The sequence below is a fragment of the Callorhinus ursinus genome, unplaced genomic scaffold (genome assembly GCF_003265705.2).
Source record: "Callorhinus ursinus isolate GAN/ISIS: 27379988/994484 unplaced genomic scaffold, GSC_fseal_2.0 scaffold31, whole genome shotgun sequence".
NCBI lineage: Eukaryota > Metazoa > Chordata > Mammalia > Carnivora > Otariidae > Callorhinus > Callorhinus ursinus.
This window is the reverse complement of record NW_027397093.1, coordinates 12,829,925-12,851,820: the sequence shown is the minus strand read 5'-3', so window position 1 is coordinate 12,851,820 and position 21,896 is coordinate 12,829,925. Positions and strand designations below refer to the sequence as shown.

Below are 21,896 nucleotides of genomic sequence, written 5' to 3'. Positions count from 1 at the left end.
AATTTTTTGCAAATAATTTCTTAATGTCTTAAATCATTGAAAACTATAAAACTGAAAACTGTCATACAAGAATTCAAAAGGTCTCAGTAACAGAGTATAATGACACATATAGGGTAGCTTACAGATTCTTAAATACCAAATTTTTAAAAAGGGACTGATTTTACAGTTTTTATTTTGACGAAAGTTCTTGAATCCCCAAACAAAACAGAATTGGGAATTCATAGGTCTAAACAGCTGATAGTCTTTGAAATACCAAGTAGATTAAATAATAGCATTAAAAAATAAAATTACATATCATGGAAACTATTAACAAGTCTGAAGCAATAAGACATATACTTTTGACTATTAGATTAGGAAATATTTTACAAACACCATATTTAGAAAAAAGCTGGGAAGAACACAATATTTGAATAGTATTTGAGTAGTAACAAAATAAAATATGGCATACATTTTACTAAAAGAGTATAATATTAATATGCCCTTTTTTAAATCTGGCAACCAAGTTGTGATTCTGTGCATGAAACATACAAAACACTGTACCTTCTACATAATATTCTCTTACAAATGTAGGAATGAGAGAAATCTGTTTTACCAGAATACTGACTGCATAGTATTCTGGTGAAAAGATTTCTCCCGTACCTGAATTTTAGATGTTGAGGTAGCCAAAAATAAGCAGTATCTATAAGTAACTGGTAAGAAATGTGTCAAGACAATACGATCTAAAAATCTAATAGTTCAATGTCTGAAAGTCATTTGCTAATGTTAAGAAAAACTTTATTAATGTTTTTAATTTACCATATTAACACAACTAACACTATAACTGCCATTCCTGGCTAACTGGTCACTTTGAGGTCACTGACAACAGCTACTGTGGTGGTCTTTTTTTTTTTTTCTTTAAGATTTTACCTATTTATTTGACAGAGAGAGAGCGAGAGCAGGAACACAAGCAGGGGGAGTGGGAGAGGGAGAAGCAGGCTTCCCACCGAGCAGGGAGCCTGATGCGGGGCTCGATCCCAGGACCCTGGGATCATAACCTGAGCTGAGGAAGACGCCCAAAGACTGAGCCACCCAGGCGCCCCTATTGTGGTGGTCTTAATTCCACGACCAGATGTGCATTCAGTAACTATGAAAGGACTGTTAATTTGTAACTATACATCACAGGAATCTTCCAGTGCTAATTTGCATTAAAATCTGAGTACTGACTTCAGAGATTTTATCAAAGTATTTGGCATGTAGCAAACACACTAAGGAGCTTTTCAACCCCTTAGTGGCCTTAAAACTTAGCTACAAGTCTTAACTCAAAGGCATTTTATATTATATTACAACTACCTGCTGGATAATACTGGCTATAGAAGAAATTACTTTATTTAGGACATCAGTATTCTTGTTCTTCTGAACAACAACAATAAAAATATTCAGTTTGCAATGTTTAGGATATAAACTATAGCTACTGCAAAACATGTTTTTGTGAACTGAAAAGTTAAGTCCGTCCTATACAAGATAAAGATAGAAAGACAACACCTTAAAAGTCAATAATTTTCAGACTCACCAGATTCCTGGGTTGTTACAAGTCCCTAAATTATGTTGCTGAATATTATTAGTTTTAGTTTAAAACAATAGGCCAAGGAATGTAACAGACTTTTTGCATTCCCAATATTGTTAAAGTTTAATAGAGATATACTCTCCAGTACATACTTTACTTTTCTCACTTAGCAATATATATTGGAGATCACACCACATTAAATGATATAAAGCGGCCTCCTTTTAAGTGGTTATATTCAAAGGAATGCTAACAAACTATAAAAGGTTTGGAATATAGCATCTAAGATAACAAAGGCTTAGAAGCTAAGACATATAGAAAACGTAGGATTTTGAAATGGTTAGCCTGGGGAAAAGATTTACTAAGAGAATTATAATAGTTACATTCAATCATTTACTCAAAACATTCTTGAACTTCATGATGTTAAGACAGTTCTCTTCAATAAAACTGCTGGTCCTGAAACCACTGCTAGGGTTTAATTTTGGTATAATGCCTAAGGAAAATCAAGGCTATAATCCCTTGAGGCCAAGTGAATGCAAGTGACAGTGCATCCCTGTGGGCCCTGATGTTAGAAATCTTACATAGGCTTTGAATGCAGACTGTAGCCAGACCTTGGAAAAGGCAACAGGCAGAAAGATCTTGTAAATAAATTAGTGTTGGCACACTTTCTCTCAAGAGGTGATTTATAAGACCCAATCTGTACCCCAACAGCTGTCCTTTATGTTAGGGACTCCCTCTCTTTTTCATCTAGTGAGTTATAGGCCACCCATAATAACAATCATCTATCATAAGATGACCTCTTGAAGTTCTATGCAATTCCAAGCTCAATGATACCAGTCTCATTAAATAAAAAGCAAATTATTTTTCGGCAGCAAAATTAAGGAAACTGCCTAATTAGAGGAACAAAAAGAAAAGAGAATGAAAAAAAATGAAGATAGCTTAAGGGACTTATATCATCAAATGGACCAAAATGTGCACCACTAGGGTCCCAGAAGGAGAAAGAATGAGAGAAAGAGGGAGAAAACTTATTCAAAGAAATGTGATTGAAAACATTCCCAATCTGGGGAAAGAGACAGACATGCAGATCCAGGAAGCTCCAAGAGTTCTAAACAAAATGAATCCATAGAAGCACACATTGCAACACTGCAGAGTTTTCCAGGAAAACAAAAGCTGAAGAAGTTCATCAACACTCGATCAATCTTACAAGAAATATTAAAGGTAATTCCTGAACCTGAATTGCCTGGCTGGCTCAGTCAGTACAGCATGTGGCTCTTGATCCTGAGGTCATGAATTTGAGCCCCATGTTGGGTATAGAGATTACTTAAATAAATACTTATTTTTTTTAAAAAAAGAAGGTAATTCCTGAACCTAAAACCAAAAGACACCAGTACCAGAAAAACAAATAAAAATGTAAAACTCACTGGTGAAGGTAAATGTATAGTTAATTTCAGAATGCTCTAATTTTGTGGGACACCTGGGTGGCTCAGTTGGTTAAGCGTCTGCCTTCGGGCCAGGACATGATCCCAGAGTCCTGGGATGGAGTCCCTCATCGGGCTCCTTGCTCAGCGGGGAGCCTACTTCTCCCTCTGCCTGCCACTCCACCTGTTTGTGCCCTCCCTCTCTCTCACTCTCTGACAAATAAATAAATAAATCTTAAAACAAACAATGCTCTAATTTTGTAATGGTGGTGGGTAAAACACTTCTAACTCTAGCATGAAGGTTTAAAAAAAAGTATTAAAAAGAAGTACAATAATCTGTAACTGGATAAACAACATATATAAACTGTGAGATTAAAATACTGGGGGCAAATAATTGTAGAGCTTTTGTATACATTAGAAGTTAAACTGTTAGCAGCTTAAAATACACTGTTATAAGATGTGTTAAGTTAGCCCCATGGAAATTACAAAGCAAAAACCTATACCAGATACACAAAAGGTGAAAAGAAAAAAAAAATCTAAGCACACAGCTATAGAAAATGATCAAATCACAAAGGAAGAGAACAAGAGAGAAAGGATAAAGGAATTACAAAACACTCAGAAAACAACAAAATGGCAATAGTAAACCCATATCTGTCAATAATTACTTTAAATGTAATGGATTAAATCCTGCAATCAAAGAAATAGAATGGCAAAAAAAAAAAACAAACAACTTTATTGCATACAAGAGGCTCACTTCAGGTTTTGGGACACACACAGGCTGAAGCAAAGTTGATGGAATAGATATTCCATGAAAATGGAAGCCAGAGAAAGCAGGAATAGCTATACTACCAAACAAAATACACTTTAAGTCAAAAACTGTAACAAGAGACAGAGAATAATATAATGATACAAGGTCAATTCGTAAAGAGAATATAACATTTCTAACTAGTTATGCACCTAACATGGAGAACCTAAATATATAAAGCAAATGTGAACAGAACTGAAGGGAAAACTATGCAGCAATATAATAACAGTAGGGGATTTGAATACTCCAACTATGAACAATGGACAGACCATTCAGACAGAAAATAAATGAGGAAACACTGGACTTAAACAAAATGAATTTTGGACTTAGATGAAATGAATTTTAAAAGACATTTACAGAATATTCCATTCAATCACAGCAGAATACATATTATTCTCAAGCACACATGGAACATTCTACAGGAGAGATCACATTGGGCCACAAGTCATAATAAATTTAAGAAGAAAATTAAGAAATTTAAGATTATGAAATCGTAACGAGCATATTTTCTGACCATAATGCTATGCAGCTAACAAATCAATTACAAGAAGAATACTGGAAAAGTCAAAAATGCATGGAGATTAAGCAGCATATTCCTGAAAAATCAATGGGTCAACAAAGAAATGAAAAGAAAAATTTAAAAATATCTTGAAACAAACAAAAATGGAAACATATCAAACCTTACAGAATGTATCAAAAAACATTTCTCAGAGAGAAATTCATAGCAATAAACACCTATATTTAAAAAATAAAGATCTCAAATAAACAACTTATCTCACACTTCAAGGAACTAGAAAAAGAACTAACTAAGCCCACAGCAAAATGCAGGAGATAACAAAGATGAGAGTGGAAGAAAATGAAATAGGGAATAAAAAGACAATAGAAAAGATCAGTGATAATAAGAGCTAGTTTTTTATTTGTTTTTGTTTTTTTTTAAGATTTTATTTGTTTGACAGAGCATGAGCAGGGGGAGAGGCAGAGGGAGAGGGAGAAGCAGACTCGCCACTGAGCAGGAAGCCCGACCCTGGGATCATGACCTGGGCCGAAGGCAGATGCTTAACCAACTGAGCCACCCAGGAGCCCCTGGGAGTCAGTTGTTTAAAAGATAAAATAGAGGGGCACCTGGGTGGCTCTGGATGGTTAAGCATCTGCCTCTGGCTCAGGTCATGATCCCAGGGTCCTGGGATCAAGCCCCACATCGGGCTCCTGGCTCAGCAGGGAGCCTGCTTCTCCCTTTCCCTTTGCCTCTCCCCCTGCTCATTCTCTCTCTCTCGCCATATCTCTCTGTGTCTCAAATGAATAAATAAAATCTTTAAAAAAAAAAGAAAATAGATATTTAGCTAGACTCATCAAGAAAGAAAGAAAAGGGATATTAACCCCATTTTCAATATGTGATTTGCAAATACTTTTTTGTAGGTTGTCTTTTCATTTTGTTGACAGGTTCCTTTGTTTTGCAGAAGCTTCTTAATTTGTAATACTTGCCTTTGTTGATTTTTCCTTGTTGCTTGTGTTTTTGGTGTGATAACCAAAAAATTCTTTGCAAGAAGAAATATAAGGAGCTCTTCCTCTAAGTTCCCTTCTATGAGCTTCCTTCTAAGGGAGCTTCTACAAGTGTTATTGTTTTAGGTCCTATGTTAAAGTATTTAATACCTTTCAGTTAAATCTGGTGCATGATTTAAATAAGGCTTCAATTTCATTTTCTGTATGTGGTTATAAAGTTTTCCAACACTATTTATTGAAGAAACTATCCTTTGCCCATAGAGTATTCCTGGCTCCCTTGTCAAATATTAATTGACTGTATAGGTGGGGGTTTATTTCTGGGATCTACATTCTGTGCCACTGGTCTATACGTTCTATTTTTATGACAGAATACACTGTTTTAATATAACTATGTAGTTCAATATCAGGAAGTGGGATACTTCCAGCTTAGCTCTTCTTTCTCAGGTTCTTTTGTAGTTCCATATAAATTTTAGGATTCTTTTTTTGTGAAAAATGTGAATGGAACTTTTATAGGTATTACATGGAATGTACAGATAGCTTTGGGTAGTATAAACATTTAAATGATATTTATTGTTCTGATCCATGAACACAGGACATCTTTTTTTTTTTTTTTTAAGATTTTATTTATTTATTTGACAGAGGGAGACACAGCAAGAGAGGGAACACAAGCAGGGGGAGTGGGAGAGGGAGAAGCCAGCCACCCATGGAGCCCGGGATCACGACCTGAGCCGAAGGCAGACGCCCAACGACTGAGCCACCCAGGCACCCCTGAATATTTTTCCAAAGAAGAATTAGCGATGACCAACAGGTACAGCTCAACATCACTAATCAGGAAAATGCAAATCAAAACCAGAATGAGGTATCACCTCACTCCTGTCAGAACAGCTAAAATCAACAATAGAAGAAACAACAAGTGATAGCGAGGATGTGGAGAAAAAGGAACCTTTGTGCACTGTTGGTGGGAATGCAAACTGGTGCAGCCACTATGGAACACAGTATGGAGGTTCCTCAAAATATTAAAAACAGAATTACCATATGATCCAGTAATTCCATTACTGGGTATTTACCCAACGAATACAAAAACACTAATTTGAAGAGATACATGCACCCCTACTTATTGCAGAATTATTTGTAAAAGTCAAAATATGGAAGCAACCCAGGTGTCCATCAATAGATGAATGGATAAAGAAGAGGTTGTGTGCGTGTGCGCGTGCACACACACACACACACACACACACACACACACACACGATGGAATACTACTCAGCCATAAAAAAGAATGACATTTTGTCACTTGCAACAACATGGATGGATCTAGAGGGTAAAAGCCTAAATGAAAATCAGTCAGAGAAAGACAAACACCATATGATTTCACTCATATGTGGAATTTATGAAATAAAACAAATGAGCAAAGGGGAAAAAAGACAAAAAAACAGACTCTTAGGGCATCTGGGTGGCTCAGTCAGTTAAGTGTTTGACTCTTGATCTCAGCTCAAACTCAGGTTTGTGAATTTAAGTCCCATACTGGGTGAGGAGTCTACTTAAAAAGAAACAAACAAAAAAATGAACTCTTAAATATAGAGAACTGATTGTTACCAGAGGGGAGGGGGGTAGGGAAATGGGTTATACAGGTGACAGGATTATTAAGGAGTAGAAGTGTCATGATGAGCAATGGATGATGTATAGAATTGCTGAATCACTATATTGTATACCTGAAATCAATATAACATTGTATGTTAACTGGAATTAAAATAAAAACTTTCCAAAGCCAAAAAAAAAAAACCAGCAAAAACGAAAACAAAAAAACCTACAAAAACCAATTCAATTAAATGGGCAGAATGACCTAAAGAGGCACTTTTCCAAGGAACACATCCAAATGGCCAATGGATACATGAAAAGGTGCTCAACATCACTAATCATCAGGAAAATGCAAATCGAAACTATACGGAGATATCACCTCACGCCTCAAATCAAAAAGAGAAAAGATGGGGTGCCTGGGTGGCTCAGTTGGTTAACCGACTGCCTTTGGCTCAGGTCATGATCCCAGGGTCCTGGTATCGAGTCCTGCATCGGGCTCCCTGCTCGGCGGGAAGCCTGCTTCTTTCTCCCTCCCCTACTTCCCCTGCTTGTGTTCCCTCTCTCGCTGTCTCTCTCAATCTCTGTCAATTAAATAAATAAATAAAAATCTTTAAAATGTTAAAAAGAGAGAGAGAGAGTGAAAAGAGGGGCGCCTGGGTGGCTCAGTTGGTTAAGTGTCTGCCTTCAGCTCAGGTCATGATCCGGGGGTCCTGGGACTGAGCCCCGTGTCGGCCTCCCTGCCCTCCCCTCTTTCTGCCCCCCCCCCACTATGCTCTCTCTCCCATACACTCTGAAATAAATAAATAAAATCTTTAACAAAAAGAAGAGCTAGAAAAGATAACAAGTGTAGGTGAGGATATGGAGAAAAGGGAACCATTTTGCACTGTTGGTGGGAATGTAAACTGGTTCAGCTTCTATGGAAAATAGTATGGAGGTTCCTCAAGACATTAAAAATAGAAGTATCACATCATCCAGAAATTTCACTTCTGGGTATATATCCAAAAGAAATGAAATCAGTATCTTGAAGAAATATCTGTACTCCCATATTCAATACAGCATTAAGCATTATTCACAACAGCCAAGATATGGAAACAACTAATATGCACCATGGAATCTCTTGGGACTCTGAATAGCCAAAACAAATTTTGAAAAAGAAGAACAAAGTTGGAGGACTACTACATCCTGATTTTAAAATTTATTATAAAACTACAGTCATCAAAAGAATTGGTACTGGCATAAAGACAGACATATAGACCTTTGGAATAGAATACAGAGGCAACAATAAACCCTCACACACACAGTGAAATGATTTTTGACAAGGGAGCCACGACCACTTATTGGAAAAAGGACAGTCTGTTCAACAAACGGTGCTGGGAAAATTGGTATCCACACACAAAAGAATGAAGTTGCACCTTTATCTAACTCCATATTAAGAAATTAACTTGAGGGAAGGGCGCCTGGGTGGCTCAGTTGGTTAAGCAACTGCCTTCGGCTCAGGTCATGATCCTGGACTCCCAGGATCGAGTCCTGCACTGGGCTCCCTGCTCAGCAGGGAGTCTGCTTCTCCCCTGACCCTAACCCCTCTCATGTGCTCTCTCTCATTCTCTCTCTCTCAAATAAATAAATAAAATCTTTAAAAAAAAAAAGAAAGAAAGAAAGAAATTAACTTGAGGGGTGCCCGTGTGGCTCAGTTGGTTAAGTGTCCAACTTGTGATTTTGGCTCAGGTCGTGATCTCATGGGTTGTGGGATTGAACCCTGAGACAGGCTCCATGCTCAGCATGGAATCTGCTTGTCCCTCTCCCTTCTGCTCTACCCCACCCCGCTCTTGTGCACACACTCTCTCTCTAAAATAAATAAATCTTCAAAAAAATTAACTTGAAATGGATCAAAGACCAAAACGAAAGACCTAAAACTATATTACTTATGGAAAAAAACATAGGTCGAAAGCATCACAACATTAGATTTGGCAATAATTTCTTAGATATGACACCAGAGGCATAAGCAACAAAGAAAAAAAAAAGACAAAGTGGACATCATGAAATTTTAAAAATTTTGTGCGTAGGGGCACCTGGGTGGCTCAGTCATTAAACATCTGCCTGGCTCAGGTCATGATCCCGGGGTCCTGGGATGGAGCCCCGCATCAGGCTCCCTTCTCAGCGGGAACCCTGCTTCTCCCACTCTTACTCCCCCTGCTTGTGTTCCCTCTCTCGCTGTCTCTCTCTGTCAAATAAATAAATAAAATCTTAAAAAAAAATTTTGTGCATAAAAAGATAATGTCAACAGAGTAAAACAGCAATCCACATAATTAGATGAAATAATTGCAAATCATTTTCTGACAAGAAGTTAACAGATTATATAGAGAACTCCTAAAATTCAACAATTAAAAAAAACAACAACAGAGTTAAAAAATGAGCAAAGGATGTGAACAGACATTCCTACAAAGAAGATATACAACTGACTACTAGGCACATACAAAGTTGTTCAACATCACTGATCATTACAGAAATGCAAATGAAAACTGTACTGAGATGTCACCTCACATCTGTTACGATGGCTAATATAAGAAGAGAACATACCTAGTGTTGGCAAAGATATGAAAAAGTAGAACCCTTGCTGGTGGTAATGCAAAATGGCGTATCACTGTGGAAGACAGCATGGTGCTTCCATAAGAAAATAAAAATAGGATTACCATATGATCCAGCAATTTCACTTTTGGGTACATACCCAAAAGAATAGAAAGCAAGGTCTTCAATCGATATTTGTTTCCCTATATTCATAGCATTTTTCCAAAACAGCTAAAATGTGGAAACAACCCAAATATCTATCAATGGATGAGTGGATGAGCAAAATATCATATCCTGGAATATCCCCCAAAGTAAGGAAATTCCAACATATGCTAAAACATGATGAACCTTGAAGACATTACATGAAAGTGCAATAAGCCAGTCACAAAAATACAAATACTCTATATGATTCCACTTGTATGAGGTTCTTTTCGCATTCAAAATCATAGAGAAAAAGCAGAATGGTGGTTGCCAGGGGTGCGGGAAGCGGGTAGTAGAGAGTTACTTTTTAATGGGTATAGATTTTCAGTTTTATAACATGAAAACAGTTACAGAGATGAGTGGTGAGAAAATGCTGACACTCTGTAATGGAATGTACACTTAAAGATGGTTAACATAGTAAATGTGACATTTTAACTATTTTACCACCATTAAAAAAAATGGGAAGACAAAGAAAAGAGGCCCCAGGAGAGTAAGGGAAGAACTACTGAGAAAAACTATAAAAGAACAGTTACAAGATATGCAGTACAGGTTGTGAGGATCCAAGATACATTTAAGAAGAGTTCCAAGAGAAAAGAAATGGCCATGAAGCAATACTGAAGCAGTGTGTGAGAATTTTTCAGAATTCAGGACCCGATGTGCCAAAGGGGACAATAAAATTAAAAATTAAAAAATTAAAAAATAAATCAAAGAAACAAGATAAAAGAATATAAATATTAAATAAAAGAAAGAAGCACGTACAACAACAGTATAATGTAAACTGAGTGATAGAACTGTCCTAACTCTTTGCACCTGGGAATTTTTTTGTAATTAAAAATAAAACACACAAAACAACCAGGCCATGCATGGCATTAATAATTCACAAATTAAAGAAAATGGTTTACCTCTGAAAAAGAGGGAAAAAATGGGACTGGGGAAAGTATACAGCAATGTATTTTTTATATTCATTTTGTTTCTTTAAAAAAAAACTGAAGCAAATATAGTCAAATGTTAAAACTTGACAAAAATAAATGTCAGATATATGTATGTTCCTTATAGTAGTTTCTATTTTTTCTCACTGAATATTTGAAATATTACATAAAATTCAAGACAACATAAAAAGAACAAAACCAAAAAGTTTAAGTGAAAAGTGAGGATGTCAAAGACAGCCTGTAGAGATTGGAGCAGTTTGGTGTAGCAGAGAAAGAATGTGAATGGCAAAAAAAACCAAAAATAAAAAACAAAAAAACACGCTGAAAAATGCAATTTATTATTTTACTAAAGATGGAAAAATCTTTAACATGTCTATGTATACTATGTAATAAATGAAAAGACAGAGCAACTGAGAAAACTGGACAGAAGAAATGTTGAAACAGGTTCTTGGGGAAACAGGATGACATGTGGAACGGTTATCCTTGAATAGGGAAAACATAGCTCTTCCATTGAGACTTTAGTGAAAGAATTATTTCAGAAATAGATTAGAAAGGTTTTATAGCCATGGAGTTATAAATTAAGTAAATTACGCTGATCAGCTTTCATTTTTACCTGGGAAGTATGATATGTGGTCACTGCTGAGCAGAAAGCAGGATAAGAAAATGGAAAGTTCAAAAATAAATGCTTATTTGGGTAATTTTAGCTCTATTTTGTAAAATGTAAAACTATAAATGAAACTGCTGGCAAAGATAAATTGGAACTTTACTCAAATTCACTCAGGGTAAAAGATTAAATATATCATTGTGGAAACACTGAGATAGTTGACAATTAACTTATAATACATCATTTTTGTTCAAATTCACCTCAATCAGAAACGGATTTGAGAAATGAAAAGACGTATTTAATAACTTCATCCAAACAAACAATCCAAATTTCTCTAAGGAACTCTTCTTGCAAATATATACCCCTCCCCCTACACACACACAAGGCAACACAGGAATAACTCAAATTACCGTGTTGCACTTGTTAGCTACATTTTAGCAAGTGAAGGCAATTCTCTGAATTTGAACATTAACATGCAAATGTCTAAGAAATTCATCCTTTTGACTTTTCATCACCCATGTCTGATGAATTCAAATGCTCAGCATCATAGGCATTACTATACCAGAATTCAAATTTTTCTGAGGTCTTTTCTGAGGTTTCTGAGGTCAAATTTTTCTCTATAACAGCAGGTTGTGTTCAAAATATAAAATGTTGAAGTCATTCAATGTTTATACTATCATCAAAATTAGCTGAATTTTTGGAAATATTTGTGTATTTCCAAAGAGATGTTACTCTGACTTTACAACTTGGCATCATAAATCAGTTGTACAAAAGACTCAACATATCCAAGAACATTTAGCGTCAGAAAGATCTGGAAAGGGCACCTGGGTGGCTCAGATGGTTAAGTGTCTGCCTTCAGCTCAGGTCATGATCCCAGGGTCCTGGGATCGAGTCCCGCATCAGGCTCCCTGCTCCTTGGGAGCCTGCTTCTCCCTCTGCCTCTCTCTCTCTCTCTCTCTGTCTCTCATGAATAAATAAATTAAAAAATAATAAAAAAAAAGAAAGATCTGGAAAGCAAGAATCAACTAAAGTAGCTGCATTAAAAGAGAGAAGAAAATATATGCAAATCCTGATTACCAATCCTAGATCTTTTCACTAGCCCCATTAACTTCACATTCCAAGAGTACATTTGCCTTCGAACATGATAGAAAATAGCAGAAAGGTGAATATCACTGCAAGGAGAATACGAACCATCTGAAATAAACTATAAAAGAGATTCAACTGCATTATTCTAATTTAGAATTAACAACAGTTCTGACTAATTTATAAGACTATGTTCCATACTTTTCTGTCTCTGAATCCAGAACGTTTCTTCTTTTTCTCTTCTGGGTGAGGCTCAAGACAAACACCTGCAGCCTTTTTTTCATTGTTACAAACTTCCCCTTCATCTTTATTCTTCCCTTTATCACCAAGTTCACTCTTTAGGTTGTTTACAGATGGTGGAGATTCTGCAAGGGCCCTGGATATGAAAAAAAAAATTTTGCATTAATCAAGAAATAAAGATTTTCAGATTGTTTAGTAGAAGAAGCAACAGCAATTAAATTTGTGAAAACTTCGACATGAAGAGGTTCCTCAAAAAGTTAAAAATAGAACTATTATATGATCCAGCAATCCCACTTCTGGTTATATATCCAAAAGAATTGAAAGCAGAGTCATGAAGAGATTTTTGCACATTCATATTAATAGCAGCATTATTCACAATAGCTAAAATGTTTGAAGCAACTGAGATGACCATTGATAGATGAGTGGTTAAAGATAATGTGGGATATACATACAAAAGAATAATATTCAGCCTTAAAAATAAAGGATATGATACTAAAAGCACAGGCAACAAAAGGAAAAAGAGACAAGCAAGATTATATGAAACTAACAAGCTTCAGCACAGCAAAAGAAAGAATCAACAAAATGAAAAGACAACCTATGAAATGGGAGAAAATATTTGCAAACCATATATTTAATAAAGGGCTAATATTCAAAACATATAGAGAACTCTTATAACATTATAGCAAAAAAAAAATAACCTGATTAAAAGTGAGCAAAGTAAACATTTCTAAAAAGATACATCAATAGCCAACATATATATGACAATGTGCTCAACATCAATAATCATCAGGGAAATGCAAAAGCTACAATGGGATATTACCTCACACCTGGTAGGATGAGTATTATTTAAAAAAAAAGATAACAAGTGTTGGTGAGGATGTGGAGAAAAGGGATCCCTGGTACACTGTTGTTGGGAATGTAAATTGATACAGTCACCTTGGAAAACAGGATGGAAGATCTTCAAAAAAACCAACAATATAAGTACAATATGATTCAGCAATTCCACTTTGGATATATCCAAAGAAATTGAAATCAGGATCTCAAAGACATATCTATATTCCCATGTTCACCGCAGCATTATTCACCATAGTCCAGACATGGAAGCAACCTAAATGCCTATCAGTCAACAAATAAATAAAATGTGGTATGTGTGTGCCACACACACACACACACACACACACACACACACACACACACAGGAATACTTTTCAGCATCAAAAAAGGAAGGAAATCTTGCCATTTATGACAACACAGAGGAACCTAGAGGGCATTATGCTAAGTGAAATAAGCCAGACACAGAAGAACAAATACTACGTTATACCACTTACATTATGGCTATTAAACAGTCAAACTCATAGAGGCAGAGAGTAGAATGGTGCTTTCCAGGGGCTAGGGGAGGAAGATATTCATCAAAGGGTACAAATTTTCAGTACACAAAGTAAATAAGTCCTAGAGATCTACTGAACAGCACAGTGCCTATAGTTAACAAAACTGTATTGTACATTTAAAAATTTGTTAAGTGGGGCGGTGCCTGGGTTGCTCAGTGGGTTAAGCGTCCACTCTTGATTTCGGCCCAGGTAGTCATCTCAGGATCCTGACATCCACCCCTATATCAAGCTCCATACTCAGTGCAGTTTGCTTGTCCCTCTCCCTCTGCTTCTCCCTTCATACTCTCTCTTAAATAAATAAATAAATAAAATCTTTAAAAAATTTGCTAAGAGGGTAGACCTTATATTAAGTGTTTTATCATTAAAACAACCTAAAATAGGGCACCTGGGTGGCTCAGTCAGTTAAGCGTCTGCCTTCAGCTCATGTCATGATCCCGGAGTCCTGGGATCAAGTCCCACATCAGGCTCCCAGCTCAGCGGGGAGCCTGCTTCTCCCTTTGACCCTCTTCCCTCTCATGCTGTTTCTCTCTCTCTCTCAAATAAATAAATAAAGTCTTTAAAAAATAAATTAAAAAGACCTAAAATAATAACAAGTGAGAAGGTGGGAGAACACTTCTAAAAGTGATGGACAGATTTATGGCATAGATTGCAATGATGATCACAGGTGTATGCTTATTTCTAACTCCTTAATTTGTCTGCATTAGTTATGTACAGCTTTTTGTATTTTTTGTATAAAAATTGCTTTAAGTAACTCTGAAAGAAAACTAAAAAGGAAAGGAAATTGTATCATATGCTACAACATGGATGAACCTTGAGGACATTATGCCAAGTGAAATGAGCCAAAAAGACAAACTCTCTGATCCCACTTTTACGAGGTATCTAACATAGTCTATTTCATGGAGACAGGAAACAGAATGATCATAACCAGGGGCTGCAGGGAGGGGGAACAGAGGTATTTAATGGATAAAGAATTTTAGTTCTGCAAGATGAAAAAGTTCTAAAGATCTGTTTGACAACAGTGTGAATATACTTAACACTACTGAACTGTACACTTAAAAATGATTAGGGAGATAAATTTTGGTTTTTTTTAAACACAAAAAATGAACTGAAAGAATAAATGTGGGACCAAAAGAATAAAAATTGGTATTCAAATAAAAACATGTACATAAAAAAATTCTACATGAACACAAAAATCTGATGGGCTTACCAAGTGTTAATTCAACGATTAATAGCAAGAAAAAACTGAAGGTTCAGGAGAAGCCCCTCTAGCTGATTAGAGATTGAAACTGAAACTCTATTCTATGAAGATTTTTCCTATTTTCTTCATCCAAGGTAATGACTTTATTCTTTCAAACTGCTACATGATTTAGTGACTAAACCATATCACATAATTTGTTATTTTACATTTCCAGAACTACCTTGCTCTTTAACTATTAGAGAGAGTTAAATGACTTGGTTCTTTTTACAAATCAAAAACTGTCAAATATCAGCAATGTCATATGGCCAACACAGATCATTAAGACACAAGCTATACAGAAGAAAGAAAGAATAAGAATTAGAGTAGAAATACAGAAAATAGAAACTAAAAAAAACCAATAGATCAATGAAACCAGAAGCTGGTTCTTTGAGAAGATCAACAAAATTGATAAACCGTTAGCAGTACTTATTAAAAAGAGAGAGAGAAAACTCAAAGAAACACAATCAGAAATGAAAGAGGAGAAATAACAACTGACACTAGGGAAATACAAAGGATTATAAGGGAATATTATGAAAAATTATGTGCCAACAAATTGGATAAAACTAGAAGAAATGGATAAATTCCTAGAAACATATAACCTCCTAAAACTAAATCAGGAAGAAATAGAAAACTTGAACAGACCAATTACCAGCAACAAAATTGAATCTGTAATCAAAAGGCTCCCAAACAACAAAAGTGCAGGACTAAATGGCTTCACAGGTGAATTCTATCCAACACTTAAAGAAGAGTTAAAACCTATTCTCGGGGCGCCTGGGTGGCTCAGTCAGTTAAGTGTCTGACTTCGGCTCAGGTCATGATCCCAGGTGCTTGGGATCGAGCCCCGCGTCAGGCTCCCTGGTCCGTGGAGAGCCTCTCCCTCTGCCTGCCGCTCTATCTGTGCTCTATGTCTCTGTCAAGTAAATAAATAAAATTTAAAAAAAAAGCCTATTGTCAAAATATTCCAAAAATATAAGAGGAAGGAAAGCTTCCAAATACATTTTATGAGGCCAGGATTACCCTGATACCAAAACCAGATAAAGACACTATAAAAATAGAGAACTACAGGCCATTATCTCAATGAACATAAACACAAAAATCCTCAACAAAATATTAACAAACCGAATCCAACAATACATCAAAACCTCATTCACCATAATCAAATGGGATTTATTCCTGGGGTGCAAGGATAGTTCAGTATTTGCAAATCAAACAACATGATACCTCACATCAACAAGAGACAGGATAAAAACCATATGACCATTTCAATAGATGCAGAAAAAGCATTTAACAAATTACAACATCAATTCATGATAAAAACCTTCAACAAAGTAGGCTTAAAGGGAACATAACTTCTTCTAAAGCCATATATGAAAAACCCACAGCTACCATCATACTTAGTAGTAAAATACTGAGAGCTTTTCCCCTAAGATTAGGAACAAGACAAGGATTCTACTCTCACCACTTTTATTCAATATAGTACTGCAAATCCTGGCTATCAGAAATCACAATCACAATCACAAATAAAAGGAATGCAAAGTGGCAATAAAGAAGTAAAGTTATCATTATTGCAGGTGACAAAACACTACATATAGAAAAGTCTAAAGACGCCACCAAAAAATTTCTAGAGCTGATAAATGAGTTCAGTAAGGTTGCAGGATATAAAATCAATATACAGAAATCTGTTGCATTTCTATACACTAATAATAAAGAAGCAGAAAAAGAAATTAAGAAAACAATCCCATTTACCATTGCACCAAACATAATAAAATACCTAGGAATAAACTTAACCAAGGAGGTGAAAGACCTGTACTCTGCAAAGTATAAAACAATGATGAAAGAAACTGAATACGAAACAAACAAATGGAAAGATATTCCATGTTCATGGATGGGGAGAAAGAATATTGCTAAAACGTCGATACTTCCCAGGACAATCTACAGATTTAACGCTATCCCTATCAAAATACCAACAGTATTTTTCACAGAACTACAAGAAATAATTCCAAAATCTGTGTGGAATCACAAAACACCCCAAATAACCTAAGCAATCTTGAAAAAGAAGAGAATTAGAGGTATCATAATCCCAGATTTCAAGATACACTACAGGGGCACCTGGGCGCCTCAGTCAGTTAAGCATTCAACTTTTTTTTTTAACATCCAACTCTTGATCTCAGTTCAGGTCTTGATCTCAGGGTCATGAGTTCAAACCCCTTGTTGGGCTCCAAGGGGGGAAAAGAAGAGACACTACATAGTTGTGGTAATCAAAACAGTATGGTTCTAAAAAAAAAAAAGTACGGTTCTGACACAAAAACAGACACAAAGATCAACAGAACAGAATAAAGAGCCCGGCAATAAACCCACAATTATATGGTCAATTAATTTACAACAAAGGAGAAAAGAAAATGCAATGGGAAAAAGGCAGTATCTTATCAATTGGTGCTGGGAAAACTAGACAGTTCCATGCAAAAAAACGAAACAAAAGCACTTAAACTATATACAAAAATAAACTCGAAATGGATCAGACATCTAAATGTGAGATCTGGCACCATAAAAATCCTAGAAGAGAACACAGGCAATAATTTCTTTGACATAGGCTGTAGCAACATTTTTCTAGATATGTCTCCTCAGGCAAGGGAAATAAAAGCAAAAAAAACCCAGTAACTACCAGCACTATATAAAAATAAAAAGCTTTTGCACAGCAAAGAAAACAGTCGACCAAACAAAAAGACAACCTACAGAATGGGAGAAGATATTTGCAAATGTCTCATCAGATAAAGGGCTAGTATCCAAAATCTATAAAGAACTTATCAAACTCAACACCCAAAGAACAAATAATCCACTCAAGAAATGGGCAGAAGACATGAACAGACATTTCTCCAAAGATGACACCCAGATAACCAAGAGTTACATGAAAAGATGCTCAACATCACTAATCATCAGGGAAATGCAAATCAAAACCACAATGAGGTATCACCTCACACCTGTCAGAATAGCTAAAATCAAAAACACAAAAAACAGCTCATGTTGGTAAGGTGTGGAGAAAAAAGAACCCATGTGCACTGCTGGGAATGCAAACTGGTGCAGTCACTGTGGAAAACACCACGGAGGTTGCTCAGAAAGTTAAAACTAGCTAATTACCATATGATCCAGTAAGTCCACTACTGGGTATTTACACAAAGAATATGAAAATACTAATTAAAATGATAGATGCACCCCGATGTTTATTGCAGCATCATTTGCAATAGCCAAAATATGGAGGAAACCCAAATGCCCATCAATAGATGAATGGATAAGGGAGATGTGGTGTATAAACACACATACACACAAAGGAATATTCCTCAGCAATACAAAAGAATGAAATCTTGCCATTTGCAACAATATGGATCGATTTAGAGGGTATAAAGGGTATAATGCTAAATGAAATAAATCAGTCAGAGAAAGACAAATGCCATATGATTTCACTCATATGTGGAATTTAAGAAACAAAACAAATGAACAAAGGAAAAAAGAGACAAAACAAAAAAACAGACTCTTAAATATAGAGAACAAACCGGTAGTTGCCAGAGGGGAAGCAAGTGGGGGGATGAGTAAAATAGGTAAAGGGGATTAAGAGTCCACTTATTGTGATGAGCACTGAGTAACATAGAGAAGTGCTGAATCACTATATTGTACACATGAAACTAATATAACACTGTATATAAATTATACTGGAATAATTATTAATTAATTAAAACTAATTTAAAAAAAAAAGAAGAGACTGGACACTATTCTTTTAATTATCCAGAGTTCCCAACCCAGTGCCTTACACAGACAAAGTATGCAATGTGTCTATAGCTGATTAAGGAACAAAAAATCAAAGTCCTCATCTATACTGACCAGAAAAGGGATTAGAAAACTATACACTGGGATTAAAATACTGCAATATGAGAAAATTCTTAATGCACTCCTTTCACATGACTATTCAAAGATATAAACCAATAGTTACTTCCTTTACTTGCAAATAATATTTTATGCATATTAACAAATGCAAAGAAGTATGTGAATTGTAAGCAAGAAAAATACTGTTTTTTTTTAAAGGTTAAGTCCTAAAAATAAACACATTTTTAAAAAGCAACAAGAAACTAACTCACTTCTGAAGGGGCACATGCACCCCAATGTTTATAGCAGCAATGTCCACAGTAGCCAAACTATAGAAAGAGCCTAGATGTCCATCAACAGGTGAATGGATCAAGAAGATGTGGTGTGTACACACACACACACACACACACACACACACACACACTGGAATATTATGCAGCCAACAAAAAAAGAAATCTTGCCATTTGCAAAGATGTGGATGGAACTAGAGGGTATTATGCTAAACGAAATAAGTCAATCAGAGAAAGACAATTATCATATGATCTCACTGATAGGACGAATTTGAGAAACAAGACAGAGGATCATAGGGGAAGGGAGGGAAAAATGAAACAAGACGAAACCAGAGAGGGAGACAAACCATAAGAGACTCTTAAAATCTCAGGAAACAAAAAGAGGGTTGCTGGAGTGGTGGGGAGGTGGGACGGATGGGGTGGCTGGGTGATGGACATTGGGGAGGGTATGTGCTATGGTGAGCGCTGTGAATTGTGTAAGACTGATGAATCAGACCTGTACCACTGAAATAAATATTATATGTAAGTAAGTAAGTAAATAAATAAATAAATAAATAAATAAAAAGAAACTAGCTCACTGTAGGTTTCCCCACCTGGTTCAAAAGCAATCTTTTGACCAAAGCTCAAATTTCCTTTCAACTTTGACCCCAACTCATCAAGGTTGGATCATTTCCCTGTTTTATTTCCCTCTGAAGAGTTTGTGGAACCAAACGATAAGGGGCTGGTAAAGTGGAGACCTAAGGTATTTATTCACAAAGAAAGGAGACAGCATCCATTCATTTCTTCATTCAAATGCTGTAGGAGCTCCACTAGTTGCTAAGATAAGTATAAATAAGACTGTCTCTGTCCTCAAGAGAGTCACAGTAAATACGGAAAACATGTCAAATGATAAAGAACACGTAAGGACAGAGAATAGGGTCAGGAAAAGCCTCCTGGAAAGGGTGACTCATAACCTGATTTCTCAAAAACCTAATGTTCTAGAAAAGAAAATCTACAGACATTCAATATCATCTGGTAAAACAGAAACCCTCCTAACCACACTATTTTATTCAGTTCAATTAATTAAACAGCATTCATAATTTCTTCTGAAAAACTTATAGGTTGATATCCCTGATAATCTGAATGCTGCTCATGGTAGGTTACACCCTATTACATCCTTGCAACTTTTGCCACCTTAGGAGTTGCACACTTCCAAGAGTGGTAATGATATAATAATACAGTGATTTAAACATTATCAAACCGATGACATATAACGATGCACAGAAAGAAGACTTCTGTGTTCAACTACAATGGAGTAACTACACGAGACTCACCTTCCCAGAGTAAGGAAAAATACAGAAAGTTTAACAAAATATATAAAACAGTTTCAGATACTGAACAATAGACAGCAAATCTCTGAAAAAAATTACGCCTATAACTGTCCTGAAGTTCTATTTGGAGACATTTTCCAGATCAGGAGCAGGATGCCAAGCAATATAGAGGGACCATCCTAAATTGAGAAGACAGAGATGACAGTGCGGAGAGGCCGAGGTGGCAGGAATTGGTGGGAAGAGGCCCGGAGAGGAGGAAGTTACAAAAAGACAAGGTTCCATGAACCTAATGGGATCTCCCTTAAGTTAATATGAAGTAGTACATTCTTAGGATTAAAGTATCCAATGTTGGGCAAAGAACAATTACCAAAGAGCTACAGGACAAATAATTTCCAGAACTCACAAGGAGGAAATGTTCAAGCTGTGAAAAATCATTGAACACTCAAGGCATTTAGCAAACACAACAGACGGGCCATGTCTTATTAGTAGGGCTAAATTAGCCCTAGAGCAAAGGATACTCTATCTAAACCATGCTGACAAAACAAAAACAAAACACCTTAAAAACAAGCTCTGGATGATCAGATTCTTCAATAAATTAACTGCCTGCCAATACAAAAATCAATATACTAATACAAAAAGCAAAATACTTTTAAAGGAAAACAAAAAAATCCAGACACTCAAAAATGTTAACATACACAATGAAAAATATCTAATAAAGAATTATTAGATGTCAGTAAGATGGACGTCCCAGGCTTTGTCCACCACAGCAACACTGATTTAACAACAACGTACACATCAAAATACCTTTATGAGATTCCCCAAATCCAGTTAAGAAGTTGCAGTACACCAGGAAAGACACAATGCCAAAAAAGACACAATGAAATGGATAAGAAGAACAATTTCATTTTACCCATGTCAGCCCCTACCGCCCAGGCAGGCACAGCTCAGCATCTCCTACAGGGAGGAATGAGAATGGAAAGGTGTTCAACATTTGAACTATTCAGAGGGCTGCTCCAGGGACTGGTTTCTGTTCACCTCACTTGGAGCGCTGACAGAAGGTGGCATAGTTTGCATTCCTGAGGGTGGATAAGAAAAAAGAAAAGTGGGAGGTGGTTTGTGGAGTTGGCACAGCGTGGCACAATTAGGAAAAGACGCAAAACATGTCTTCTCCCTCAGGAGGGGGGGCTAAGAAGTGGAAGGTGTGTCTGGTGTTCTAGTTTTTCAGAAGGCTGCCTGAAAGACTGGTATGTGCCTTACCTGACTTGGGGTGGGAATGGGGAGGTGGCATACTTTGCCTGCCCGGAAGCTGATGAGAAGAGACAGTAGGTGGCTTGCGCTAGAGAACTTGCAGCG

The 21,896-nt window shown here is 36.3% G+C and overlaps 1 protein-coding gene across 2 annotated transcripts in view; it reads right to left on the bottom strand.

Annotated features, from left to right (window-relative positions):
- The window catches only part of MICU1 (mitochondrial calcium uptake 1), a 247,185-nt gene that overhangs the window by 161,485 nt on the left and 63,804 nt on the right, over positions 1 to 21,896 (bottom strand). The window contains exon 4 of one of the 2 annotated variants that reach the window (XM_073878854.1): positions 12,425 to 12,599. In XM_073878854.1, coding sequence (XP_073734955.1) covers positions 12,425 to 12,599 — 175 coding nt within the window. Of the gene's footprint in view, positions 1 to 12,424; positions 12,600 to 21,896 lie in introns of those variants that run through there. The other variant, XM_025850225.2, reaches the window with a different exon arrangement.